The 19026-nt window shown below is 43.3% G+C and overlaps 1 protein-coding gene across 3 annotated transcripts in view; it reads right to left on the bottom strand.

The window, feature by feature from the left end:
- The window catches only part of LOC117764748 (RNA-binding motif, single-stranded-interacting protein 2-like), a 22489-nt gene extending 3463 nt beyond the window's left edge, over positions 1 to 19026 (bottom strand). Inside the window, exons 1-12 of one of the 3 annotated variants that reach the window (XM_034590795.1) lie at positions 18858 to 19026; positions 9829 to 10043; positions 6103 to 6161; positions 4888 to 4979; positions 2560 to 2571; positions 2176 to 2333; positions 1545 to 1624; positions 1308 to 1417; positions 1168 to 1214; positions 989 to 1082; positions 306 to 356; positions 80 to 190 (exon numbers count right to left, since the gene is read on the bottom strand). In XM_034590795.1, coding sequence (XP_034446686.1) covers positions 80 to 190; positions 306 to 356; positions 989 to 1082; positions 1168 to 1214; positions 1308 to 1417; positions 1545 to 1624; positions 2176 to 2333; positions 2560 to 2571; positions 4888 to 4979; positions 6103 to 6161; positions 9829 to 10043; positions 18858 to 18929 — 1101 coding nt within the window. In that variant the 5' untranslated portion in view covers positions 18930 to 19026. Of the gene's footprint in view, positions 1 to 79; positions 191 to 305; positions 357 to 988; positions 1083 to 1167; positions 1215 to 1307; positions 1418 to 1544; positions 1625 to 2175; positions 2334 to 2559; positions 2572 to 4887; positions 4980 to 6102; positions 6162 to 9828; positions 10044 to 16072; positions 16444 to 18857 lie in introns of those variants that run through there. The other 2 variants (XM_034590796.1, XM_034590797.1) reach the window with 2 other exon arrangements.

Here is a 19026-nt window from a genome sequence, read left to right as displayed (position 1 = left end):
TGTTTCAAGTTGCCTCACGCAGCTTTAGCCGTTAAATATGGACGACAGCTCAATGCTTAACTCTGTGCTCTTTACTCACTGTGCCGCTGCTGCCCATGGAGAGGTGGCTGAGCTGCTGTGCCAGGGGCCCCATCATCGAGGTGGGCTGGATGGACATGGTGTGGTCCATCCCTGGAGTCAGGACGGTTCCCTGTGGACACACACACACACACACAGGGCGGTGTTAGACGCAGCGTGAAGGCAGCAGAATATTAAAAGATTTCAGCCGCAGCAGGAGGGAAAACCAACAGCTTCTAAATACTCACTGTGGGCGGCATGATGTACGACTGGTGGTGTATCCAGGACGGGTTGTGTACCTGCAGGAGCAAGAAAGACGCGTGTTATAAAGGATGAAATTACATACTAGGTTCGAAACCTGCCTGTAAGGAATGGGGCCTGTGGTGATGCTGGTTGCAGCTTTTCTGAAACTGTAAGAGTGACCTGCAGTAATTGAGCCGCGGAAAGTAAAGAGCACAATCTTTTATTCAAAGTTCAGTGAAGCTCGACTCAGAACGCAGAACCCAGCACTGGAGAATCAGCTGTTGATGCTGTTGTCGTGAACGCGCCTGTTGTGATCGACGACATCGCGTACGTTATCTAGTCTGAGCACGTTATTGAGCGCTGGTCGCCTGCTTATTCAAGGTTTATTCATATTGAACGTACCATGTGTCCAAAACGTACCAAATTCATCACTGCATTTCATTGGGACCTTAAAAATAACCGATAGCCGATAAGATGAACGTTTCGCGAGATATGCAAGCCATGTACAGACAGATATTTCTAGAATTGTTCCATAGACAAACAAAGCCTGATAAGTTCAGCTGTAGTTATTTTACAGATAAAGCATGTTTTTGATATCAATGATTGGATCTATTGTTATGTAACAGGAGGACTGGGATTGTCTGTCACAAATACACTAACAACCCAAAGAGTAAAAATCCTCCAGTACCTGGTAGGTGGACATAGGTGAATGCATGTAAGGGGAGAGGGAAGTTGGTCCGATCATCCTGTTGGGGGCGATGCTGTACGGAGAGGAGTAGAACCTGCAGAGAAGACACACAAAGTCATGAGAAACCACAACATGATCCCACTCACACACAAAGGATTCATCAGAGCAGAAGTACTGACCCGTTCTGTAGGGCGGTGTTGGGGTCATAGGTAAGGGTCATTCCTCCCTGGGGGGAAAAGTGGAAGTAGCGTGTCATTAAGAGGCCGATCGATGTACGACTGCACAAATCTCAGAGAATTAAGAAAAGTCATAAACTCACAGTCTCCCCATCTCTTGTCCAGAGCCGGCCGTTCTGCAGATATTTCCCTTGACTCTGACGCTTCTTCTGACCTCCGTCAGCAAATTTGCACAGCAAGGGTTCTGACGGCACTGGACCAGGGATTTTCAAAATAAGAGCTTATTATATTATATGAAAGACAATATTCATTTTCATGCATGAGGAAAAACTCTTTGGATTAGATTTTGTTAAATTTGTATCCAAACAAAAAAAACTCACCTGGGACTCCAGGGGGAGTCTTGATGTATTTTCCATTGAAATGTTGAATGATGGCCTCGCATTTCTCTGTTGACTCCATCCTAGAAGGAAAGGTTATGTGTTAAGTGTCTATTAAAAACAATCTCTTCAGCAGGTGATAAAACACTATGCTGTGTTAATATTTTTATTATCTCAGTATCACCTTATGCTTTTGCATTCTTGTGCAATCATCCTGTACCACTGCACTTTACTGAATTACTTATTTCTATACAAACAATCATTTTTTGTAGTGAAAGGTGTATATTATGTTCACTTTCTGTATTTTTTTTTATTCTGTTCTGTTATATATTTTTTTCTTTTGACTTGTCTGCTGCTGTAACAAGGGAATTTCTCCAGTGTGGGATCAATAAAGTTTTATCCTATCATATCTTATTTCCAATTGGAGCTGTTCTACAAGTATTGGCCACCAGAGGGCTCACTCACCATCATTAATCCTTGACAAAACTGTAAGTTGATCTTCAGCTTGAGTACTGACTACACTCATTTATATGTGTAACTGGATATTTTATTCGAAGCCCATGAGGCTACACCATCACTAATCAACTCACATCCACGGCCCTAACACACGTGACTAAACATCCGGAGTTTGTACCTGGCGAAGCCCACTCCTCGGCTGGTCCCGTTGGCGTCACGGAGGATACGCGTGGAAATGGCCTGGCTGAAGGGCTTCAGCATGTTCTCCAGCTCCTGCTCGTCCATGGACAGAGGCAGGTTGGAGATGTACAGGTTGGTCGGGTCCTGCTCCTGTTGCTGAACACACAGAAAGAAAAAGAAGGATTTACAGTAAGAACTAGGCCCTGTAGCCGCCTTAAATTCAATCAAGCTGCACCAAATGGCACAAACTCCTAAAAATCAGTCCCCCAAAAGTGCCAATTCCCCCCCCCTCCCCCCCACCAAGATTCATGAATTATTCTCTGGAAAATCAGTGATAATGTCAAAAAATGCGATGTTAAAGTAAGTGAGTTAAAGAACTTACTGGATCCACCCCCTGAAAAACAAAAACAAAGGGACAGGAGTGAAAACATTGGTGGAGGTGACGAGGACGAGACAGAGTGAGAGCTCTTCATTTGCTTTAGTGATACAATCCCGACTGTATCGTAATAATAGTATGAGGACGTGTATATTTAACCTTTTAAGAGGAAGTGTGTGAGACGTCTGATATTTAGAAGGATGGCAGACAGTTAATGGAACAGTTGAGAGAGGGGGGGGGTAGAGGTTTCGAAGTCAAAGGCGGATTTTGGTTTTGGTTTTGACGAGAAAACGTGAGCAGCATGGATGAGATCTAAGGAGCAAACATACTCAGAGATGGTGGAGATCTGGCAGGAATGTAACCTGAGCCTCTCTCTCTCTCTCTGTTCCTTTCTACTTTTATTCACCCAGCTCTCTTTCTTTCATCACACTCCTCGCTTGTTTTCTATCACTCGTATGCTATTGCCAAAAGGGTAGAGGACGGGGGCAATTGGAGGCAACTAGCCTCTTCAGAGGACGAAAGTGCGGGATCCAGGTAATGTGATCTCAAAGCAGAATTACATTTCAAATGGCTCCCCGTCCACGGATGAGCTAAGATGATTGCGTGCGCTCGTTCGGTGGACAAATCGCAGTTGATGAGACGTTTCGGACGAAGACCTTTGGAAATAATCTGAAGAACATCTAAAGCATTGTGCTATCATCTCGCCACAAGGCAAACACTATCATCCCCTTTCCCAGGTCGTAGAAAAATAATGCGTCGCTTGCATTCAAGCGGTTATATTCATGTGGCAATCCTGACCTTGAATGCAGGCACAGGGGCCGGCTCTGTCGTCTTGCATAAATCACACAAATTATGCAGCTTTCCCAAATCTGAATTTGAAATAAGAATCTCTTGACAATTCATTTTACACTTTGGAGCCATGTTGTGGGCTTTTATTGTCCTTTCTTTGCCTCCTGCTCAAACAAACTTGATTTGAACAACAGTATCTTATACGATAACCGTTCTGTATCCCCCTCTAACCATGATGCATATTCATGATCTCCGAGTACAGATGTGATTAAAAACCTGTAAATGCAGCGTGAATTAATTTCCACTCTATAAATAATGCATGTGTAATCGTTGCGACCTGTGGTGAAGGTGATTTCTCCGTCAGCCCCCCCTCTCCTCCTCCTCCTCCTCCTCCTCCTCTTCCTCCCTCACAACGAGCTAACGGCGGAGCTGGAACCAATGAGAGTGAGCGGAGGAGATCCGCTGTGGATTTCGACCGCGAATGAGTCAGAGTGAGTCACAGAGAAATCTGACACAAGCGTAAGCCTGGCTGTAAACCAGGAGTGAAGGAGTGAGTGAAATCAAGTTATTTTGTGAGCAAGAAGCCGTATGAATGTCAGTGATCCAGCTTAGTGACAGATCAGCTTTCCCAGGGTGTCGGTGGCGTGCATGTACGCGTGCTTGCTTTTGACTGTGTCATAATCCGGTTCAGGCAAGGCTGTTGAAGTGTGTGCTCGTGTGTGTGTGTGTGTGGTGTGTGTGTGTGTGTTGACAGGGCGGGTGGCTGGGCACAAGGCCCTGCTGACTGTGGAGCTGCTCAGACACTGAGTCAGATGCCACCAGGGAGAACAGATAGGTCCTTTGTGCAGGGAGCTCAGAGACCAGGCCCTGGGACCCGCTCCCCCAACACCGTCATCACTAAGAAGAACGGCACACTCACACACATGCACGTACACACACGATACCTGTCGGTGCCCTTTTGTTCGTGCACACACATAAAGTATTCTACAGTGCATTCATATCCATAGATTTGCTGATGTCAACACACACCCATATGTGCATACAGTGCACCGCCCAGGACTCACCCTTGCACAGACACACTTGAGAAGACTTGAAAAAAAGAGAAATTTATAAAGCTAAATTTGGCTTAGGAACAACCTTTCTGCTGCAAGGACACTGACCCATTGATCTATAATCTACACCGCTTATCTCTTTGAGGGTCACAGGGGCCGCTGGAGCCAATCCCAGCTGAACGTTGGGCGAGAGGCGAGGTACTGGACAGACTACCAGCGTATCACTGGGCCAAAAACCCACACAAACACGTGGGAGAACATGCAAACTCCCCACAGAAAGATCCCGGCCAAATGGGATTCAAACCGGTAACCTTCTTGCTGCGAGGCAACAGTGCTTAACACAACACCGCGCAGCCCCATAAGTAATTAATCATTCATCCTTTAACTATCACTATCAAAATATCTGTGTGATTTTTTTTTTTCCCATTCGCAGAAGATTTAACTTCAAGAAATAAATAATGATAAATGGTGACATCTGATGTGTGGCTCTTACCTTGGCCATCTGAGCCTGCACTCCACCGGCCTTCAGCGCAGTCACGGCTTTCTGAGCCGAGGCTGGATTGTCAAAATCCACAAAGCCATAGCCTGCGGGGAGAAATACAGCGAGACATATGAGCTTCAACCATGAGGTATGCATAACACGCGACTCTATACACACAGACGTGCACTTTGAAGACACGAATCTACACACACGACAAACATTTGGAAAACCAAAAGCAAAAGAACTTTACTGAGAAGAGCGAATCAGCAACGTGACGTGACCTCAGAACTGAAATATTTCACACAAACGATGGCAGAGATGACACGTGCTTGTGCCGTTATTCCACCTCTCTGTGGTTGATATGCAATGAAAACATCAGCAACTGACAGGATAAAGGTGTCTATGCATATATTATCTACTAAAGAGTCAACGAGGGAGGCACAATCCAACGACACAAAACATAATTAAATGCTAAGTACGTCTCCATCCATTGTAAATTCACTGTTTTCCCTGTTTACAATCTGCCACACTGCTTGTCACAATAAAATTATTGTAATAAAAAATATTATGGATTATGGATCTCATTTTTTTACATCTCTGATTTATTGACTCAAGAAATGAAACACTGAAGACATAGCAGAACTAAATGTCACTTAGTAGAGCGCCATGGCTAAACACTTCCTTCCACCATTAACTGGATCTGATTCTGCACCAAATTGTACAAACCCACAGATCTTGACACCGTAAATGTGTCTGACTTTTTCCACAACAAGAGTCATACATTATTTCCTGAGAAAGAATTTTTTTTTATTGATGTTTTGTCTCTAAACTACTTTTCCTTGATTTCTCAGAGAATAATTTATGGATGAGTATGTCATTAACAGTGTGTGCATTTTAGTGAATTAAAATGGTGTTGTATAAAGGGACTGTTGGGCCTTTGCAGAGAACTCTACTGAGTGTCACTCTGGTTTACAAATACTTTTAACTTGTCAAAGTTAGATTACATGTATTTAAATGTATTTAACCAGTCCTCCCTATTACTTATTATGTGATACTCAACAGTTGTTTTAACAAAGATTGCAATGAGCTACCACTGAAAGAACAGCCTATTCTTTTTCATAATTTAATGATTTCCCAGTCATGCTCCTTCGGAAAATCCACAGGTCACATGCTGACGTGCTTTTCTCTGCACAGCACTTTGCTTCGACCTGTTGTTTGCACCCTCACCTTTGCACTTGTTGGTGGTCTTGTCCAGGATGGCCTTGGTGGATACGATTTTCCCGTACCTGAAAAACAGTGCAGTTTACACTCAAAAGACCGTCCTTGCACTGTGTACTGAAAATAATTACCTGTTTACATTCAATATTAGCATTGCAACATTGCTGACGCAGTGCGGTTTCTCCCTAAACCCAACACACCCTAAGAGAGTGTGCTCCGTGATGACTGAATTACAATTCACCTGACAGATTCAGTGCAGTGACACTCGATACGCCTGCACCATCTGATAATGAACGATGTGCATAGGGAGATCTTTAGAGAGGGCGGTGGGACATAAATTACATGAAGGAAGTGGTGTCCTGTGGGTTTCTGCACGCTAGGAACAACTATGGGATTTCTATATCTTATTCACACAGGAGATCATACCTCAATCCAACGTGATGTGATAATATGATACGAATGTGTACTGCTGTATTTTCAGATTGCTTCACAATGGACTACCAATATGAAAATGCTGCATTTTCTTCAGAGCTGGCCGGCTATGGATACTGCAGATGCACAGGATAGTGGGCAAATGCTTCTGTGAGGCAGTGTCTATCAGTTCCCATCTCTCCCGGCATGTGCATGCAGTGTAATCTGATATGCCTCTCCTTGGCTGTCCTGTCCTACGCTGGCTCCGAGCCATACTCTCATTCTGCTAACCAGCTTCTCTCCAGGCAGCGTTCAACCCTCCACTGGGTCTTAGTGCCGCTCACAGAGCGAGCCAGCTTTTCACCCAGTGACACTGCACCAAGGCCACATTTCATCTGAGCTAGAGTCGCTTTCATGGTGCAGTTTATTGACAACTGTCAAGTGATGACCAGTGATGTGTCAGTTCATCTGTTGGATAAGTCTAAATTGCAACTTCAGGGATCTTTAATCACAACAGCTTAAAGTGCACATTTTATGTTTTTGAAGATATTCCCTTTCCTGTCCTTTAGTGTGTCAAATATTGTTTTTGAGCATGTGGGAGGTCGGCTACGTTACAAAGGCCAAAGTCCGCAACAAAGGGATTCCATCTCTCCCACGGAAAACACTGCTCCTGTAGAGCCAGAAACACCTCGTCTGTTCCCGTAAAGCGCTTACGTCACCAAATAACATGCAACATGTTCAACAACTGGCTTGTTTTGTTCAAATTGGTACACGGCAGAGCCAACGTCATTATTTTCAAGGCTACAACGGTGTTTACAGCTGATAAGGAAGCCTCTGGTTCATTCTCAACACATGCTCTAAGCAGTTGACCAAATTTAAGGGAGAGCGGGGAAGATGACAACCTTTCGGACAGAAAGTGAAAAGAAGCATCGCAGCAACGTACAGATATGGGACAAAAATAATGCATATTTTGAATGTTACAGCATTTACATGAACTTATTCCGGTACACTCCCAAAATAAAATTATAAAACTGTACACGGCCAAAATATGGTCTCTTTAAGGTCACCTGTGAGGAAATGTGAATATCAAACAATTCAAAATTACGGATTTGGATACTACCAAACTAGACTTCACTACTATCTTGTATATATACAAATAAACATCGTTTTGATAACTAAGTACTGAATGCATAGTGTTCACAGTGGTTTACTTGAATTAAAACCATTCAGCCTCAAGAAAGAGAAAAGCCACCACTGGTTTGATCCTAAAACTGTTTGTCATCTGGTTAATTTCATATTATAGAAGTCACTTCTTCCTTATACTTGAGTATATCATTCAGAGATAACTAAAATCTTCTTCTTCTTAATTATTTGGTTTTATTGACTTTCATACCCTACATTAAATACTTTGAGATGTGTTGAAAATTATCTTAAACTCAGGGCGTCACATACAGACACCGTAATCGTTTCCTCATCCAACCCAAATTCTCTGCAAATTGAATCTATCCAGTGTTAACATGAAGATCTGTTGTATTATCCATTTGACCTCCTATATAACATTACTATTTCATGGTTCATTTCTGATTCTGCCACATGGACTGGATGGATGGGCCAACATTGTCTTCCTATATTTTCACATGCATCATTACTGAGGGCAACACAACTTGCTCGGGTTAAGTCTCCCAAGAACTCCCCTCTACCTAAGTTACTGTTTACTCTTCACTGCTCACACAGTTGAGATTCTCATTTGTGTTCAGAGGTCTTGGGCTACATGATGCAGAATGAAAAGAGTGGCTGTAGAGACTCAGCCATGTGTGAGAGAGCACAGCACACAGGGACCAGCCCCACATCCGTCCATGGTCAACCACCAGAGAAAGGACACGGGGCGAGAACCGAAGCGGCAGCGAGTCACCCACAGAGACAACTGTAGGGGCTGTAGATGGAGAACCAACCCCCCCATCCCCTCCTCTCATCCCTCACTCCCAACCTCGCAGTGTGCAAACGACCGACTCTCCATGTGGGGGAGGGGAGCTCCGGGAGTCCTACATGTACACGAAATACTCAAACTTGCGTAAAGTCTGTATAATTCCCCTCATGCGTGGTCTTCCGGGCTGTTCTACATCCTGATGCTCGAGCATTTCCATGATTTGCCATCACCGGATACAGCATCCCATCTCAGTCTACCACCACGATGAATCACATCGGCCTGATTGTGCTCCGCTAAAAGGCAAATTTCATGCGGTGATTTTATCTGCTGCGTAAAAGCAGAAATACGAGAACTGCCCCCACGGAAAACACCACCTGACACACAAACCCTGAACTCCATTCACTCCTCCCCCCCTCTGATTCTCTCCATCCATCCACCCTCCCCCCCTCTCCATGCTATTGCCCTTGTTTGCCTTTCCCTTTCCCCTGGGCTCGCCGTTTCCTGTTGGGTTGGGCCGCCTCATGTGGGCCATATCTTCCAGACAGCTGTAAAATAGCAGGCCTCTCCCTCCCTCCCTCCCTCCCTTTCCCTCCCTCTCTCTCTCCCTTATTCAATCTACCCAGCCCCCTTTTTTCCCTCCTTTTCTCTCCCTCTTCTGGTTCTCATCACGAGCTACAGATTTCAATTAAGCAAGTCCAGATCATTCATCTCAGCGCCGGCTTGTTTTGAAGTCCCAAAACCGACAACCCAACAAACATATCAGATGGATTGGATGATGCCGCTGTTTGATGTCTGACTACGCGCTGTCCACAACAGAGTTTTTAAAGACTCACACTCGCGCTGTTGCAACACAGTGCAGAATACTATAAATAAATACTTATAAAGCGCAGATGAGCAGTAATTCATGTAGAGTAGGTTAAATTTCAAAGACTAAGCTGGAGCAGACACATAGGAAGAATAAGCATGAGGGAGGCAGACTAAACACTCCGTACCTGGTTGTTGGAAAGTCTGTGCTCAGCCGTGCCAAACTGAGAGCTCTTAGTTTGCAGACCAAATGATTGTTGGTTTTTCCATAAGGCCACTACATGATGGGTCTTGGATAAAAAAAAAACGTGGCTCTCCTCTCTGTTCCAGGAATACATGCTAAGGTGTGCTGGAAATTAATGTGCATTTCCAGTGTGAGGAAGCCATCCATCGACCGTGTTTGCCCACGTAGTAATGCAATCCACTCAATCTTTTAGACAAACCATCTATCCATCCATCCGCCCATCACTCTGCTCTATCTTAATCTACCCTGCTCCTCTAACCTGCTTCGTGTTCGCAGAGGGGGAAGCCGGAGAGAGATTTATTGGGTGTCTTAAGTAGACGCTAAAGCAAAAGGTTTCTGGTTGACTTACGGCTGACAGAGTTTGACCAGATCCTGGTCTGTGGTTCCCGGGTGGAGGCCACGGATGTACAGGTTGGTTTTGCTCAGTTGCTCTCCCCCGATGCTGCCACTGCTGCTGCCGCTGCCACCGCCGTTGCTGAGGGTGGTGGTGCTGCTGATGCTGTTGTTGTTGTTGTTGGGGCTTGAAAGAGCCATCTGATGGTTGGAGGGGGACACATACGGCTGCTGCAGAACAAAGAAAGGCCATAGTTACATTTAAGACGGTACAGTCGTACATATGTGCAATAAAATGGACGTAGTGGCTGGATGTAGTGGAAATGAGGCAAGAACAGCTGTTTAATTGTTCACTTACTGACTTGCTCAAACTACAGGCTTATGGGGAGAAACTCCATTAAGGACACAATTAGCCAGAACATGAGCCACAGTGGCTGGTTAGTCTAACGACATGATGTCAAACGTGCAAATTGGGTCACAGAGTCAGAGCCGGGATATCAATACTAATTTCATTGCTTCATCTGACTTTATGGAGCAGATATATATATATATATATATATATATATATATATATATATATAGTATATATATATATATATATATGTATATGTGTAAGTATGTTCAGTTACTTTGACTTGTAGATGTTTTCCCTGAGTCCATTCATTGAAAACAATAAAAGATAAATTAAAAAAGGTCATAATGAAGTAACGTGTGAGCTTTTGAGACAATGTACTGCAGGCTCTGCTCATTTATAAAAAAAAAGAATCAAAGATTGAAAATGAGCAGGTTAGACAGATACTATAAATATTTAGCCTCTAGCATCTGTAAACCCTCAGCAGGGATTTCGTCTAAAGCCTGATGAGTAATAAATGGCTATTTCACAAACTAATTGGTATGGGGTCTTATGTTTACTGATGTAAAGATATAAAAACTTACATTTTACAGAATTAACAAAGCAGAAAAGATATGCCTTCATTTTCTTAAATCAAGTTATATGTATTTGGTTATATTTGTGTGTTTTATTTATGCTTATTTATAGTAAAGTTTACAGTTAAACTGTAAAAATATCAAGCCCCTTCTTTACCATAACAGTTTGTGAATTACATCATAGTAATCATTGCCAAATTCTTTTAACTGGCCAATATATCAGCATCTGAATTTTTTTTTGTCCTCAATATCTGTATCGGCATCATCCCCCAAAAATCCATATGTGTCAGGCTGTAATTTAGTCCCTCCAATATATCCTGCTTGACAGGGAGATGAAATGAACCCTGCCTCTACTACTCTACATGTAGGTTAGTGCACAAATAAATGATCGGGACTGTTTTAACGTTGATTGGCATACCAACCTGACCCTGTGTAGTGAAAACACTGTTGCCTGTAGACATGCATCAGTGAAGGCCAGGACACAGAGTCATTGTTTCACTGTGTCTGTACATCTGATGCACACTGTACACTGATTATCATCTTTTACAGCTTGTATTTAAACACAATACACAGTATACAGAACTGTGTATATCAAGACTTTAACTTAATTATTACATGTGTAAGAGCGCCAAACCAGATGACCTTATTTTGAAAAGCAACTTTTGGCTGAAGAGTAAACTGTAAAAAAAAGTACAGCACACATGGGAACTGAGCTCTTTAATAAATGCAACAAAAACCAAACCAATAAAAGTGTAATGTTAAATCTGGCTGGAATTAAAGTGACTGAGAGTTCTGCTGCATGAGAGGCTTTAGAGCTGTGGTCTGAAGCTGAAACCGTTTTCACTGGGGGTATTTGAAACGGTTCCAATCCAAACTGTTCACATGCAGATCTGTGGACTATCAACATCAGCCAGCACATTGTTTCTGGACAGACATTATAATATTTGCTTTTTCAAAAATGCTTTCAGCAGCACAAACCAAACTCTAGTCACCACTATTGTCTTGGGGTGTCTGCAGAAATACCACTTTTTTATAGGTTTTTACAGTACAGTACTGTGTGTGCAGATTTGTGCTTTGTCACTGATGCATTGGTAATTTTATGTGGTGGCTCTTTTCAATGTTAGCGTTTCGGGGGGGAAAAAATCAATTACAGGCCACGATTTGAAACTGAAATTCTGAATTGAATTGGTCAGGAAGTAAAATGTCAGATAAGTTTGGCCTTGGTGTTGCCCCCTTCCTCTCAGTGCCAGAGGAGGAGGAACCATTTGATTAGTTATGGTCAGCAGGCCCGGCCCCCGGGAACAATAGGGTGGCTTGTTGGACACCACAAGGTCAGCACTGGACCACCAGCTTGTTAAAAGAGGAGGAGCAGTCAAAAGACTGCTGGAATCAAGCTAATTACGTCCTCTCTACTTCTCTCTGCTGTAACTCTGATGAAAACCACTGGCACCAGTTTGAGTCGGATTCCTGAAACGGAAATCTACGAGGCAACATCACGTTTTATTCAGACTAAATTGGAAGCAGATTTTAAACCGTTGTTCATCAAAATAGATCATCAGGATTCAAAAGAGGTTAAAGAAAAATCGTATTTGTTCTATCATCCAAAATGTTACAACGCTATGTGAGACAGTCGCTGAAAACCGTCCCCGAGAGGATAAAAGGAATCAGTAAACAAACTGCAGCCAATCGACGAATAGATCTCCAACTAAACACATTTTTATTGGCTGCACATCACGTCAACACAGAGGTTCAACAACTCCGCCTGAGATAAGTAGCAAAGGATAGGACAGGGAAAGTGCAGCATTAAATTCAGTATTGATTATGCCTTCTATTACGTTTTTATTATTCTAAATAATTTAAAGTCAGGCACTTGATTGAACTTTCTGATCGCACGTCTTTAAAACTGCTGCTTTTCTTGTATTGTCTTTTGACTGTTATGTCCTGAGGAATGCAATTTCATTCCACTGAATGTTTCGAAGATATGGCTGTGATGAAGAAATAAACTTTATTAACTTTATTATTGGCTCTAGCTGGAGGTCCTCCCGTCATGGAAGACAGTTAACCACTCTTTTGACACTGTATGTTATCGTTAGAGTCAAATTATTCAGAGTCTAACATTAGCCACTGTTTCTGACACAGTTTGAAATGGTATTCAACGTTACGTTTATTACTCTTGGTGTAATTTCATTTGATAAATCCTTTAACCGTGTCTGTAATAATAAAAACATTAAGCACATGGAATCTATAAAAATGTATAACATATTAATCGACCTAATCTCTCTGATGTGAATGACACAGAGTGCCTTTTTTATTATTATTCAATTCTATTCAATTCTATTGTATTTGAATCTCAAGGCACTTTACATAGGTCGATACCATGGAGAAACCCAACAGTTCCCACAATGATCAACTATTACATTACTGTATGTATAATAACAGGCGGGGTCATTTACATGTGCTGCCTCTATATAGACCACGTGAGTTTCAAACCTAGATCTTTAGCCATCTACAGGCAGGATGATGAGGAAAACCACCATATTATAATGTTAATATTTGTAACATTTTACATGACTTATAACCTGCATATGTAAGTATCGTGCAAAGGTTTGAGGCACTTCAGACGCTTACGTTCTTATCCATCACGCACCACCATCAGGGAGGAACCTGAGCGCTACCAAACTCATTCTGCAGCATTTTAATGAAGCCGAACATACAGCCAGAGTCAGACAGAATTACCTTCAGTCACAAAGAGTCCTGGAACAAACAGTGTGGCCCCTACAGAGGCCCCGGCTCAGCATCATGGGGCCGTTCTGAGATTACATGAAGAGACAGAAGACACTGGGACACCCTGAGTCCACAGAGACTCCAAATTCTGAAAAGCTGAGCATTTAAGTATCGAGGAGAATTGGTTGCGGGTGGACACATCAAGTATTGGCTTGATACTGCACTTTTTATGAAGTTAAGTGATTATCTTTGAAAGCCTCCTCACTTCACTTTTAGCTTCTTTCGTACACGCACAGTTTAGTACTTTATGTGTATTATAGTAACAATCTTTCAGACACAACTGACACAGGTCACAGGTTTTTGTATCCCCACTTCCGAGCTGCCGTATGTTTTTCAAACTGTTTTGGAATCAGCCCTCAGAGCTCACTCCCTATATTTTTTTAGTCAAGCTGAGAAAATCACAGTGCTTCACACGGCCCATTCATCTCCGCCGTCTTCTCTAATCTCCCACTTTTCTTTAGCATCAATAGTACGCTGTTTGTTTTTCCACAATCAGGAACCTCTCCCTGTGCTTTCCCTCGGCTTCACTGTGGGCCGCCTGCACACACTATCAGGGGGGATGCACCTGCAGAGGCCTGGGGAGATCGAATCTGACGGGAGGCTGAGCCCGGGACCAAGCCTGGCTAGTGAGGCCTGTCTAATTGGGATCTGAGCTTGTTAGCGGAAAGTGCTAATCCCTCTCATGTGCTCTCCAGTCAGAAGGTAGTGTCTCATTAAGACCGCTCTGCTAGGCTCCTTCTGAGAAAAGGATGGCAGCGAGTCAGCTCCACACCTTCTCCCCATCTGTCCCCGTGCCCAGCGCGGGATCCAGGTGTTCCCGCCATGCATGTGAGGCTACGCCTGATGTGCTGGTGCAAAACATGCATGCAGAGGAGCGCAAATGCAGTTGGGATCAACACAATCTCCCATCGGCTATCATCTGTTGACAAAGCAGCCTGTGGGGGTCAATAATTTGGAGCGTTGAACATTTCTCCACACAAAACACACAATCGGTGTTTTAGGTCAAGACGACATGTTGGCTTATCTCTATTAAAAGCTATCAGCATATGAATGCCGGTAAATGAAAAGGCATTTCGGTCAATGTGTTCCACCTCTTTTTCTCTCCACACAGACTGTTTACCTGGGAGCAACAGAAGCCTGCATGCTCGAACGTGATTGGTCGGAAATGGAATTGGATTAGACACGGGAAACTGAAGGCCTCAAGATCTTGTCCCTTCGCCAACAGATTCTTCCCATTCACATGCAGAATCCGATCCAGATCCATTGATCCAGATAAGGACCAACAGAAAGTATGATGAGAGTCTTATAAGTGCAGGAACGGGAAACACAAATCTAGTTTTACATCCTATAACATCCTATATCCTACATCCTATAATATCCAATGAGCCAAAATTCGACTTGTTACTCTACAATTCACAGCCGGCCGCATATCTGTTTCCACTGCGGACATGTATCACAGTGTCATCTCCCAGCATTCTTGACATTCCTTTGCGATGCACAAATGTTTGTGTTTCTCTGCTGGAGGAGGACAGGGGGTTGTGGGGGGCACGGTTTAAAACCAGAGGTGAAGCTGTTGCTGTTAAATTAAACTACATTCCTGGAGGCATCCCAGCTCTGTGGGAACTGGGCAATCTGACAAAAACAGGATCATCTCTGAGGAACACAGGAAATCCTTCTGTGCGTACATAAAGCCCATACTTATTTACAACGGGCGTACTCTTTTTACGATGCGTGATAACTTAATCCTGCCCGAGAACAAGTGATGCTCGGTCGCTCTCAGCCACTCGGCGGAGAGAAGCTGGAGACGTACAGCGCTCTCACATCCCCGTTAATATCAGAGTCCGCAGCTATAGTTGCAGAGAGATAAATCAGCTCTTTGTGTTATTATTACAGTCGTGCAAGAAGCATAACCACAGTAAGTGGCCGGCACAGTATGGTGCAGAGAGAGAGAGGGAGAGAGAGAGAGAGAGAGAGAGAGAGAGAGAGAGAGAGAGAGAGAGAGAGAGAGAGAGAGAGAGAGAGGATGTGTGCTCCAGGCTGAAGGCTGATGGTGTGATTACAGTTGGAGAGAGCAGAGGTGAAGCCTGTAGGGAGCGCAGGTGACTCAAGGACTTTTTCTCCCGAGAGACAACAATGGAGGGCTAAGTGAAACAGGATGCGCGTCTTAAACTCTACAGCAAAGATGTGCACCTGATTGTCTTGACACTTGAACGCAACATCCCTCCGGCACCATGACGCTTTTATCCAAGTGATGCTGACGCTGCTTCAAAAAGCGTCTTAAGGTCAAACCCATTTAGTTCTGTCATTTAATCTTAGCTTTATCCCGAGAAAAGCAAAAGTCAGAGGGTCAAATATATCAAATATTTCAATTAGTTGATCAGTATATTGCTCAACATTATTAAAATCATAATACTTTCCATTACTATACAGTATCGTTTCAATCATGGATAAATAAACTGTCATAATCATTATCACTATAGGAGATATTGGGCATATGAGTAAAGTGCTATCTTGGAGGAGAGAGAGAGATCTTAAATGAGGAGTCCTACCTGCTTGGCAACAGAAACCTTAAAAGGCACCGTGGAAAAGATCATAGTGTTACAGACACAATCTCTTCCTTCTATATCTCTGCAGCTGCAGGCCGAAAACAAAAAGGAAAAAGGCAGTGCAATGAGGTGAGAAGAACCACACAAAAGTGATGGAAATCCTCGGCGTCCCGTGGCTACAAGGTGAGACGCGCCTCTTCGCTCTCCTTCTGCTGACTCAATGCAGATTTGTGAAAAACACAAATATCCAAAAATAAGTCTGTTTCCGAATGCACCGAATAGAGCAGAAAGTAAAGTCTCCGGACAAAAGAATTCATCAGTCGGGAGGAATGTTCAGCCTCTCCTCTCTATGTGAACTCAGCCACTGACAGACGAGAAATCGAGGTATGTGAAAGACACAGGGGAGAGAGAGAGAGAGAGAGAGAGAGAGAGAGAGAGAGAGAAAAAAGACTCGGGGCAGTTAATCGAAAGCAGAGGGGAGGGAGGGGGGGGGGGGGGGTCTCTTAATCCTTTTCTTTTCTCCGCCCTTTTTCTCGTAGTAAAAAGACACAGACCAGGGGCTTACCACTTGACGCTGGATTTACAAGTCTCCTCTCTGTGTGTGACTTTGGCACAATGCAAAATGAGTAACCCCCCCCCCCCCCCCCCCCCAAAAAAAGTGTGTGCATGTCTTCTTCTTCTTTCAAGGAACAGGTTTGAGTTTGCAGAGCCCCCACCTTTCTTGAAATGAACACATTGTGTGAATCCAGGATTCCAGGAATTCCAGGTCATTAATCTGAGCAATCTGAATTCCTGCCAGCCTTGAGGCAAAGGGAAGGGAATAACACGGGGGGGGGGGAAGGAGGGAGGTGTTTGATTTCAGCTTTGTGGAGACTTAAGTCAAAGAAATGCTGAGAGGCAGGCGTCGACGTACAGAGTATAAATACTCTGAAAGCGTATACGGCATGAGAAACAGTTTGCGCTTGCTGCAAACAATTTCTACACCTATCTGTACAGAGAGAAAAGATAACAATGCCTCATCATGAATTATTCACGTGAGAAAACACCATTCAATCAGTATTGGATCTTCACTAACATCTCATATGACGACACTGTGTTACATCTATATTGAATTTATATATATATATATTCTGAGCAGAAAAAAATAGATAACAATGTTACTCCATGAATTATTCACATGACAAGACAATATGCAATCAGTATTGGTCCTTATACAACCGATCTACATATCCTACATGGCCACATCTATTTGTATATGTTGTATATGTTGATGATCTTGTATTCTTTTACGTATTGCTTAGTGTGTTACATGGCTGATACCTTGGGATCAATAAAGTGCATCTATCTATCTATCTATCTATCTATCTATCTATCTATCTATCTATCTATCTATCTATCTATCTATCTATCTATCTATCTACGTGTCTGTCTGTCTGTCTATATCATCCATACATCCATCATCCATCATCCATCATCCAACCATCCACCTCTATCTATCTATCTATCTATCTATCTATCTACCTATCTATCTATCTATCTATCTATCTATCTATCTATCTATCTATCTATCTATCTATCTATCTATCTATCTATCTATCTATCTACGTGTCTGTCTGTCTGTCTATCTATCTATCTATCTATCTATCTATCTATCTATCTATCTATCTATCTACCTATCTATCTATCTATCTATCTATCTATCTATCTATCTATCTATCTATCTATCTGCTTGTCTATCTGTCTGTCTATCTATCTATCTATCTATCTATCTATCTATCTATCTATCTATCTATCTATCTATCTATCTATCTGCTTGTCTATCTGTCTGTCTATCTATCTATCTATCTATCTATCTATCTATCTATCTATCTATCTATCTATCTATCTATCTATCTATCTATCTGCTTGTCTATCTATCTATCTATCTATCTATCTATCTATCTATCTATCTATCTATCTATCTATCTACGTGTCTGTCTGTCTGTCTATATCATCCATACATCCATCATCCATCATCCATCATCCATCATCCAACCATCCACCTCTATCTATCTATCTATCTATCTATCTATCTATCTATCTATCTATCTATCTATCTATCTATCTATCTATCTATCTATCTATCTATCTATCTATCCATCTACACGCACTGTGTTACATCTCTATAGACTCTAACATGAGCTTTGTAACTTTGCTCTTTTCCACAGAGCCATGCATGCAGCCCCTCTCAGTCATCATTAGCAGGAAAGAAGGGGTGGGGCATATCTGTACGCGTAAAAGACAGACATGGAAAAAAAAAAAACTTTACCAACTTGTGCGTAATTCAATGAAAAAAAACGGTACCAAAGCCAAGTGGAGTTGCTTCCACCCCAAATAAAGTCCAGTAACAAGTAGTAAAACAAACGTCTTCCATTCGCAGCCCGTGGAGATCCAGCATCTCCGGGCAGTTTGTTGCGCCGCTCTCCTCTCTGTGGCTCCGCGTAGGAAGAGGAGCAGCGGACACACACGAAACTGTGGCAGTAATGTAACAGGCAACAATGTGTGGGGTCCTCCTGTGTTAGTTTGTGTCACAACAACCACAACAACCGGAGAGCAGCCCCCAGCAGCGGGCGGAGAGAGAGTTCCAACGCCGCCTGTGATCCACTTCTCAAGGACACTGCAGCTTAAACAACCGAGCGGCTTTTGAACCGGGCTCCAGGCGCAGCGCGGCACCGACAAACCGCTGTGTTCCTCAGCCACACGGGAGGAGAGGGAGGAGGAGAAGGAGCAGAAGCTTGTAGTTACTCACCTTCTTGATGATTTTGCCGGAGTAGCCGTTGTACGGGTTGATTCCTGCCCTTGGCGGCACAGAGAGCAGCATTTTTACGCGGCGCCGTGTCCGGAGGAGCGGAGAGAGCCGAGGCGGTCAGCTGACGTCAGCCAGGGAGAGAGAGAGAGAGAGAGAGAGAGAGAGAGAG

This window comes from Hippoglossus hippoglossus, chromosome 7, assembly GCF_009819705.1.
Source record: "Hippoglossus hippoglossus isolate fHipHip1 chromosome 7, fHipHip1.pri, whole genome shotgun sequence".
NCBI classification, from domain to species: Eukaryota; Metazoa; Chordata; class Actinopteri; order Pleuronectiformes; family Pleuronectidae; genus Hippoglossus; species Hippoglossus hippoglossus.
This window is presented reverse-complemented; position numbering and strand designations above follow the sequence as displayed.